The sequence below is a fragment of the Nelumbo nucifera genome, chromosome 2, assembly GCF_055504915.1.
Source record: "Nelumbo nucifera cultivar China Antique chromosome 2, China Antique-T2T, whole genome shotgun sequence".
Lineage (NCBI taxonomy): Eukaryota > Viridiplantae > Streptophyta > Magnoliopsida > Proteales > Nelumbonaceae > Nelumbo > Nelumbo nucifera.
Genome location: NC_142650.1, coordinates 110420832 through 110431727, shown reverse-complemented (window position 1 = coordinate 110431727; position 10896 = coordinate 110420832). Strand labels below are relative to the sequence as shown.

The window sequence follows — 10896 nt, the reverse complement described above, 5'->3', positions numbered from 1 at the left end:
ATCTCACCTTCACCTCACCACCACCACCACCCCAACTTTTCCCAGCCAAAAGAAAACATCATTATGGCCAGTAGCTGGTTTGACACTAATGCCATAGACAAGGATATTGGCTAGGAGAGCTTGTTCAGCAGGGAATAAGTCAATACAAAAGCCTACATATATTCCATATCAAGTACTAGAAAACACAAGTAAGACCAAAAATAGTAAATAAACTACTGTTGGAAAGAAAAATAAATTTGTTGCTAAGTATAAGAAGATAATTTTCTATCACTTGGGAATACACGACATGATAGTGAAAATCAAATATCAAAATAAGCATGTCATCTGTCAAGATATGCATTACAGTGAATGTAAAATCATGTCTAAACTACCATAAGGAAACATAATCCAAGTAAATTCTGCATATAAGCCCACCTCCTTAATGTTTTGCTTTAAGCATAAATTTTCTCTCCATAAAAACAATAAATGAAAAGTTTATTACTTCTAAGTTGTAGTGAAACAAAAAGAAAATAAAAAACTACGACAAAGTCAGCGCACATAAATTTACACTACTGCTTTCAGGAAGGCATCATCGTCCCTTTGAGACTGCTTCATCCAACTCTTCATGTGATGAAGGAAACAGCTCAATATAACGACTGCCAAGTGTCATCCTATCCTTCGCCATTGCTGCCTTTGAGTCCTCTGGACTGGCAAACTCCACAAATGCTTCCCCAGTTGGCCTTCCATCTGAATTAAATGTGATATGAATGGTATCTTCTGACAACTTGAAATCCTTAAAGAATTCTATCACATCATCCTTTCCAGCTGAAAATGGTAATCCCCTCAATCGCAAGACCCCTGAATGTTCAACTGAATCCTTTCCATCATCATAGGATCTTCCCCTTGGACCCCCTCGACGTGGTGAGCCACCACGAGCATCTGAAACTTCATTTGCTACAGCCTTGTAATATTCTTGTCTCTTACTCCTAAAAACCTCAATGTATCGCCTGCCCATGTTCTGCCTGTTCCTCTGAATCGCAAAATCAACTTGAAGAGGGTACCCCAAAACACAATAAGCCTCCCCAGTGAACCTGCCATTTTTGTGGACAAAGAGTACATCGATGATGTCTAGACCATGAAAGAACTCCAGAACATCAGCTTCAGTGCAATCAAAGGGAAGACCACGCAACCGGACAGCTGGGAATGGTGGAGGTTGACCAATATATCCATAGGGTGAAGCATTATACATGTAACTCGAACCAGGGGATGCACCATAAAATGACGGAGATTGATCAATTAACCGCTGCCGCTTTGGACCCATTTCACGTCCATCACCAACATCCATGTACCTCCTTCAGCCCACGGCACCGAAAAAACCAAGAGAGATAACAAGACACCCGTCAATACCATCCTTGCAGAATACCAACCCAAATTATAGTTTGATTTCAAAAGTTATACCTCCTAACCTTTTTTTCTTTTTTCTTCTTTTTGCTAGCATGAGAAAAATTAACCTTATTGCCTCAAAAAGGTGAAAACAAGATCACGCCCATGAAGCAGAAAAAAAAATAAACAAATTCTTGGTATGGAAATTACTCTTAAAAGGTGCTTGCCATTAAAATAAAATTTAAAAAAAAAAAAAAAAAAGTTGATTCCGTTCCAAATAATCAAATAGTAAGATGCCAACAAAAAGGGATCCTCCAGAAAACAAAGAAAAAAAAAACGACGAGCAGAACCCAAGTTATAAGAATTAGAGAAGGATGATTTAAACTTGTCGCTTGTAATTCTGCCTATATTTTAGTGAAATTTGCAGTTTAAACTGGAAACAAAATAAACGAGACTTTCTGAACAAAGATAGAACGAAGCACGTCGTAATCAAGATCGCGAGAAAACCTCAAGACATAGATTTCTGAATCAAGCAAGAAAGAAAGAAATCTGAGATATTGGAAACGCTCATACCCTCTGTAGAACATTTTTCTTCAACGTTCCTCCGATCCCTGTCTTCGACAACTTGGGATTTCGTTCTTGCGAAACCAGTTGACGCGGACAAGATTCAGGAAAGACTATTTACGCTGCGGATGGTCGTAGAGAGGAAGTAATTTCGATTTCCGAGCTGCAGAACCCGAGTTGAATCGGCTTCGCTCCCTCAATAAATAAAGGTTTACGACAATCTGCGACGCGCTGCCCTAAATCGCCTAAATCGTAGTTGAAGAGTGTAAATGGTGGAAGAAAGCCCAAGCCCATGGGCCAACCATGTTGACAATATTGTGGACCTGGGAGTGCGGAGAGTTAATTCGGATATAACGTACAAAGTATCGAAAAATCTAATGTACTCAATATACATGCTTCATAGAAAAATTAATATATTTTAATGATTTTATCAATAAATACATGATAGTCAATTATAATTTCATTAGAAACTCTATGTTTAAATATAATTCATAAATTATAATTCTTAAGTTCTAAAGGACAGAAGAAACCCAACTATCCTATTCAATCATAAAACATGCATGGCACAAATTTTAAGTATAAATATAATTAATAATTATTTTTATTTAAATAATTATAATATATTTTCATTTTCAAAAATTACTAAAAAAAATAAAACATTGTACAATATATTCAAAAAAATAATTATTGAAGAAGGAATTTCAATTCCTCTATGGATATGATAGATCATCTATAGATCTATAATATATTCAATAATTGTGATTAGATCATAAAATATAATTAATTATTTTTTTTTAATTCTAAAATTATAAAAAATAATATATATATATATATATATATATTAAATAAGAAATTTTAATTGCTTTATGGATATCATAGATAATCCAAAGATGTAAAATATATTAAGTCTTTATAGGCAGATATAGAAATATATTTTCAATTTTTTGTTATTTTATATTTTTCCCAAATCTTTTCATACAATTTTCATAGATCTACTCATAACACAAAAAAAATGTGATTTTAAATATAAGAAATGTACACCAACATAGATTTAAACATTTTAAACCATTCAAGAAAAACAAATCATAAGATATTATGAAAAATTGAAAAGGCTTACCTATTTTTGCAATATTTTTCAAAACTTTAAAAATCTTAAAAAATATTGGTGATTCACACTTTTTTTCCTTTTTATTTTTTGCGTATCTAGCATTTTAGGACTGAGGTTTGAAGTTTTAAAGTTGTTTGAGGTGAAAGAATGCTTATTTCAAGGGAAAAAGTTTTCCTCCTTTACTTTTTTTTCGTTTTTTCTATGTATCTTTTTCGCCGATATGCTACCAATACACCTGATATGCTACTGATACACCACCGATACACCCCCAATACGGAACGGTACGGTAGAAAAAATACGATACTTTCATTTTTTTTCCTTTATCTTGTATCGGATATTAAAAGATACAATACGATACACCCAGTATTGTATTGAAAATTAAAACCTTGGTCGGGTCCATCCGAGATAGCTGGGCCAAAAAATATAGATGAAGTGTGGTTGGGTTGTGCTGGTTTTGGCCCAATCTAATATAGGAAATATCACTTCTGGGGTGAGGAGCTAGAGTTGCAAAGGGTTTCAAGATCTACTAACCACAATACATTGCCGGTCATATTCATTCAACTACACAACAGGAACATCGGCTATATAAAGTACAAGAGATGTTTCCAATGTGTGGCTAGATGAATGTGGTCAATAATGTGTTGTGACCAACATATCCAAACTCCTAGGTCAAATTTGAGTGAGGGTATATTATCTATATCTGATAGGATATCCAAGGAATATGTAAAACATAATGTTAGGTTTGAAATTTATTTACAAATCCGAATATAATTTTAGGGGTTTTTATTGTTTAGTCCGCTCCTAGAAATCTTAGCTCCAGCATATAGTTGGGGTAGGTGCCAACTCAGATTGATGCCAATTCATAAGTGGGTATGGGTGTTATAGGTGGAGGTGTTTATAATTTTGAATTGTTGTATGTATGTAGTTAAATTCAAAATTCTAAGGTGGAGAGTAGTCAACTTATCCATATAATTTATTATGATTCAATTATAATATTAATCAATTTATATAAAAATACTATATATTTGTAAAATTAAATAGAAAATAAAAATAATATATGCAAAAATAAGCTTTTCTAAATCCCAAATCTAAGGTAGTTCTAAATCACTTTAATATTAAAATAATATTTTATATATGAGAGAAAGTAGATTAAGATGGTTTGGTGTCACATGTGCATAGGAAACCACCCACAACACTTATAAGAAGAGACAATCCCATACATGTTGAAAGGGCTAGAAGGGTTAAGGTAAAAGGGCATGGGTTGAAGTAGTAAGAATCTGTTTGGTTTATAACTAGATCGGAATTGAAATGGTCTATTTCTCCCAAATCGAAATCAAAATCAACTTAAATGGATTCTCATTCCCAATGAAGGGGGATGGAATGGTCATTCCCTCAAATGGGGGAATGTCTTTCCACTTGGAATGGGAATGGGATTCTGATTCTGCCCAACCAAATGGTTGGAAACAAAATTGACCATTTGGTTCTGATTCCATACCATTATTCATGTGAATCAAATGGACCCTAAAATTGATTTAAGTACCCATGATTTAACAATAGATATGACATCAAACAAAATAGAATGTTGGAATAAGATTCATATAATGTTCCCTATATAGTTGGGACGTAATAGTGATGAATATGATGATAATGACCCTAACATATTGGATCAAGTAATATCCCAATTTGGTCCAATTAATAAATGGATCAAATCTATTCTTTTGATCGGTTATAAAGCAATAAATGGTGTTTTTGTATACATGGTATACTCTCTTTGGTTTTTCTTTTCATAAAAGAAGGGAAAAAAATGTACCATTTAAGGAAAAAAAAATGACTTCTTCACCTTCCATGTCTTGTTTTACACAAAAAAAAAATAAATAAAACATTCAATGGCCAAAGTAAATTAGTATCAATCTTGAACAAGACGTTTCTTCTTCCACACACCAATATTATGGGTTATTCATGACCGTTATCATATCTCTAAAACAGAAAAGCCCATTTTTATGAAAGAACACATCCCTAGTTCTTTGGAGAGACATCTATGAACAAAATGTCAAAAAAGAATAGATCTTCATGAACTATTGACAAAAAGGAAAGCACAAGGAGAGGAGAGGAGAGGAGAAGATAAGAAGAAAGAGAGAGAGAAAAGAAAGAACGAAAATGAGAAAAAGAGAAAAAGAGAAGGTGATACTAGCTTAATTGTGATGATCTAAAAAGAGCGTGGACTTTTTGACTTTGAGGACCCCATAATCAAGTGAAAACACCTAGGGCCCATTTAACTATTTTTTTTTTAAATTCTCTTTATTCTTTACTCTAGAAAATTACATGCATTTATTCAAAATAGACATTTGATTTCTCAACACAAAGTTTACCCCTCCTCGAAATGGTAAACTACTTTGGAGGCCTAGACCGTCCATGTTTAAATTTCTACCAAAATCACATCATTGAGAAGTTATTGCATGCTCAAGAAACGCACAAATAAAAAAATGTATTATTTTTTCCATTAAATCTAATGAAGACTTGATAAAAAGGAGAAGTATGGTGGAAGAACCATAATAAAATACTTTTAACTACTTTAGCTAAAATATAAATTTATCTATTAGTAACTATATCATCTAATTTACATATGCCTATCTATATATACCTAAAAATGGGACCCACACCATTTAAAGTCTTTATAATGACTATTTTATTTGAATTAGGAAATTGAGTTAAAAGGATTACTATGAATTCACATTAGAGGCCCTCTTCTTTCAAGTAAATCATTTATCAATTTTCCTTCTCTATGGTTTTTTTTAATATGAAAATCCACACAACATGCAAATGTCACTCATCCTTGTTAACCCTCATTCCAAAAAACAATATTTAACTTTTCCCAATTATTTTTGAAAATTTTCCTTTTTTGCACTAATTTATATGTATCTTTAAAAGATGCTTCATTTGTAATGAATGTTTTTTCCAAGAAAAGAAATCCACACATGAGAATGTAATTGCTTTTCATGGTAACACGTAGTAACTTTCTTTCTTTTTTTTTTTTTTGCTTAATCGAACCTATAAATATAATACTCTCTCTCTCTCTCTCTCTCTCTCTCTCTCTCTCTTATCTATACTCTATACTCTATCTTATCTTAAAACAAAGCTCTCAAACCCAAGGTCTTCTCCTTCAAACAAGTGTCATTTAATCTTCTTAAGAAATAATATTAAAGAAATGGATGTTTCTACACTATCAAATAGAAGCTTTCTTCTTTAAACATTTGCCAACCCCATAATAATCTTTGTAATTTAATTTCTTAATTTAAATAAAAGAGTCAGTATGAAGACTTTTAAATAGTGTAAATCCTAGTTTATCAATGAAATAGGTTGTGAATCTAAATAATATACACTATTTTAGAAATGAGATCAAACCAAACAATCGGATCGTTTGAACAGGGAACTAATTACATTTCAATTCCAGTTATGCTATGAATCATTATTTTCCAGATCATATTAAAAGGTCAAAAAACCATTGACCCAAACAACTATTGAATTGTCAGTCAAATCATTCAACCCGGTCAGCACTTTACAAGTTCGCACCACCTAATTTTGAAATTTGAAACTTGCACTTTTTTCAATTTTTATTTAATATTCACAAAATTTGATGTTTATGAAGCACATGACCCTAGATGTCTTTTTATATTTCACCCTCTCTCTCTCTCTCTCTCTCTCTCTCTCTCGCTCTCGCTCTTGCTCTCGCTCTCCCTAGATGTCTTTTTATTTAATATTCTCACTCACACACTCTCTCTCTCTCTCTGCCCAGTCATCTCACCTATGTCTATTTCTTTCCTAGTCCTAACCACTATCATACCTATCACATAATCCTATGAACTTATCCTAATAACTTTTTTAGGGGTGGAGGATTTCCAAATAGTTAATGGGATTCTTTATCAAATCTGACCCATAGGACCCCATGTCATAAATTAAATAAAATACTTGGGATACAATTTGAGGTGGGGATTTCCAAACAACTAATTTTATGGATCAACTTGTTTGATCTATATAGTTGAGCTGCTAATTAGAAACCAAGAGCACAAATGGTTTCATTTATGAGTTAATTTTAAAAACATTGATAATATATAAAGAAATGTATGACACATCAGAGATCCTCTCCTTTCAAGTAAATTATTTATCTTTTTTCTCTTTCTTATGGGGTTTCCCCCTTTTTCCTCTAAAAATTGATATAATATGTAAATTAGTGAGGGGTGCCCGTTTTAAGCATAAACAATTACCCAAAAAATATTACGACATAATCATGTACCAAGAAGGATTGCTTATATTAAAGTTGATATCACTTAATGTAATTAAATGAAAGTAATTAATTAACTAACTTTACAGAATGTAGGTTTTTAAATAATTATTATTAATTATGATAGAAAAATTATTATAATTTTAAAATGTAAAAGCAAAACAAAATAAAAAAGCAAAACTAAAATCCAACATAAAATCATTTTTTATAAATAAATGAAAGTAATTAATTAACTAACTTTACAGAATGTAGGTTTATAAATAATTATTATTAATTATGATAGAAAAATTATTATAATTTTAAAATGTAAAACCAAAACAAAATAAAAAAGTAAAACTAAAATCCAACATAAAATCATTTTTTATAAATAAAAGAAACATTTACATTTGAAATTACACAACTAAGTATGTTAAGAAAAAAATAGTCATGCAACACAAGAAAAAAATAAGAGGGATGATATAAAATTTGGATTGTGCTAACCAATAAAGAAAAAGAAAACAAAAACTTGACAACTAATAATCCAAGAAAACTAGCTAACTATTAACCAAGGTTTGACTTCTAATCCAACAAACATCATTAATGGATACTACAAATCCGTGTGCTTCTTCATAAAGAAACATTAAGTATAGGCAACAATACATCAAGTATTAATAATATTATATATAAACAACTATAGGTGATACACATCAAGTATCAATAAGCTTCTGGAAAAAATAATGAATTTTCCTTTTAAACCAATCAGCAATATAAAAGCTCAGTAGACAACTTCCATCCACATTTACTGAGCAATATAAAAGCTCAGTAAAAAAAAATAATTCTCAACTAAGAAATAGAAATGAAAATTCCATCCACCTAGACAACTTCGAACAAACTAAAACTAAAGAACAAAACCACATTCATTCACATTTAGTACTTGCCTCCCTTGTCGCCATCATCTCCTTCGGTAGATTCAACACCAACCTTGTCTTAATCCTTTTCCAAAGCAACAAGATCCTCACAAACTTCAGAAAATTCTCCCTCTTCCATGCCCTTACCAACATACTAGTGAACAAAGGCACAATTACCATATATTAGATCGAACTTGTGGTAAATCCAAGAGAAGACCTCTACAACATTGGTGGAGTAAGAGATCATGCAGACAACCCTTTGAACCTTGGCCAAGTCACCCCCTAGAACAACAATTGGTAGTTGATGGTTGATACCACATTTGAACCCAATGGGACACCAATCGACAAATTGCATCAATCCAACACTTGTTATCATAACCAACCTGTAGAGTGCAAGTTTGGAAAACTGACAACACCAAAACCGACCCTCGTCCATTCCTTTGATTAAAAAAGAATCACTTGTCATATAGCCCTGGGTTTAGTCTACACACAAGTTAGATAATCTTAATGAAATAAAATCATGTAGGAGTGAGATAAAAACCATATAGGTTAACCGTAAATTTCAACAATTGATCAAGCAAAATCATTCAAAGAAAAGAGAAAGAAACCAAGGAAATCTGTAATTGAGAGAGAAAGAGAGAGTTAAGTAACCCCCTTGTTCAACTACTCCCTCAATTTCTTGGACATCAAGTGATAATCTCTATGTAGCTTGAATGAGAAAACCTGTATACTCAATTGTCATTACCATCATTAAACAACTAATCTAACATCCCTATTTCCTATATCTACAAAACACTATTCTCCATTTAGTGGACTTGGATAGAACACAACACCATTATCAACAGAGAGGGAAAGGCAAATGAACCTCCCATTGTTCATGTTGCACATTTTCAAGTGAGGGGAAATTAAAATGAAAAACAATTTTCATGAGAGAGAGAAAACAAAATACTACGTAAGACCAAAAGATGTTGCATAGAAAACATTTAAAATAAAAACACCCCTATTCAAACCAAAATGCCTTGCAATACCCTACAAAAAACAAAATGAATGGAAACTTGGTGGTGGCGCATACCTACCACATGACTCCAATACCATGCAATACTCCGCATCAAATCAAAACAAATTAGAAAAATAAAACAAAAGGAAACTGGTGAAAGAGATCAAAGAGATGAATTATATTTTTGTTTTCCCTCTTTCCAAAACAAAAGAACTCCCAGTGAAAACAACACCACGCATGAAAAGAACTTCATACTAAGTTTTGTACAAGGCATGTGGCCATTACCTTCGTGATAAAATTCCCTTGCCAATTAACTTTGGATCCATACATACGACCAGACCATTTAAGCAAGTAAAAGAGAGTAAATGTAAAGAGGAATAATTAAAAAAAAGGGCAATTTAAGGCATTTTTCTAAACATAAAAGTGCAAATACACTAAAAGAGTAAGTATTGCAACACTACCTATCGCTTATCTTATCAAGTTTCCTAAGTGGAAATAAGGCTTTTGTGCAAAAAAAAAGATCAAATTTGATTATGTTTAGAAACAAATTGTAAAAAATAGTGAATAAAAAGATAAGAACTTTTCTGAAGACCAAATTGCCCTTGTACTAAAAAAGAAGAAAAGTCACAACACCCTTCATCTTCAATGTATAGTCATACTTTTCCCATCTCACATTCTCATTGTTCCTACAACAATCATGTCTTTCAAAGCTTCAAAGACATTGGTTGAACTCACAACAAGAAAAAAAAACAATGTGATACTTTCCTATTTTCACAATAATTATCATCAAATGCTCATTGAATTTTATATCCTTGCTGAATTTTAGTTTTGTACCACTCAAAATTCTTTAACCTCTTTTATATTTGGAGGGAAGAAAAAATAGAAAAACAAAGATGAGGCAAAATAGACAGGGTTTCATCAATGGAAAGTTGAGTAGAAAGGAAAGAGTTTCTTAGTTTGTTTTAATATCATTGTGATTCTTTCCATGGAGATTACAATTGGGGGATTATTTCTTTGCATTTGATAAAATTTTGGAATCAAGGAAAAACTGAATAGTGTTCCAAGGATATTGGTATTTGGTGGTGTTTGTTTAAGATGAAAGGTGATGCTTTGAATTATTTGGGGGGATGTGAGGATTCATATTTAGGATTTTGGGTTTGAGTTTTCTGATTCCAAGAGGCCATAAGTGTGAGTTGGGGAGTTGTTTCTTAAAGGGATTGTAAAGTTGTTGAAGTTGAAGTTTGGATGAATAGATTTTAAGGTTTTATGGAATATTTATTGGCAATTAGGGTGCTTTGATTTCAGTCTATCTGGAATTGAAATTCGAGGTATGAGATTTGAATTATATAGTGCTCTGATTCAGTTTTTAGGAGTTGACGTGTATCGTTTTCATAATTTGTGGGTTTTTAAGCTATAATTTATATTAAATTTTAATAGTTTAGAAGTTGTTGAAGTTTGAATATTAGGAAATTGAAGAATATAGGTTTTGGAACTCCAAAAGAAAATCTAAGGTTGAATGTTTCATGATTCAAGGACCTGTGTGAACCATTTTTATGTAAAAGTAAATGATTTTTTGAATGAATCATGCTTTGACATCGTGCTAACAGTGGGTTTTAAGTCAGGATTTGAGGTAGTTAAAACTTTAATGAATAATGATGATTTAGGAATTTAGTACTTTCAATAAAAATGGTAATGTGAA

General features: G+C 31.9%; 1 protein-coding gene across 1 annotated transcript; it reads right to left on the bottom strand.

Annotated features, from left to right (window-relative positions):
• Positions 1–290: 290 nt before the first annotated feature.
• LOC104613000 (uncharacterized) lies at positions 291–2177 on the bottom strand. The gene is made up of 2 exons (XM_010280674.3): positions 1936–2177; positions 291–1331 (listed from the first exon to the last, which is right to left on the bottom strand). Exons 1-2 carry the CDS (start codon positions 1947–1949, stop codon positions 569–571), a joined length of 777 nt encoding a protein of 258 aa, XP_010278976.2. The 5' UTR covers positions 1950–2177; the 3' UTR covers positions 291–568.
• Between the last annotated feature and the right edge of the window lie 8719 nt (positions 2178–10896).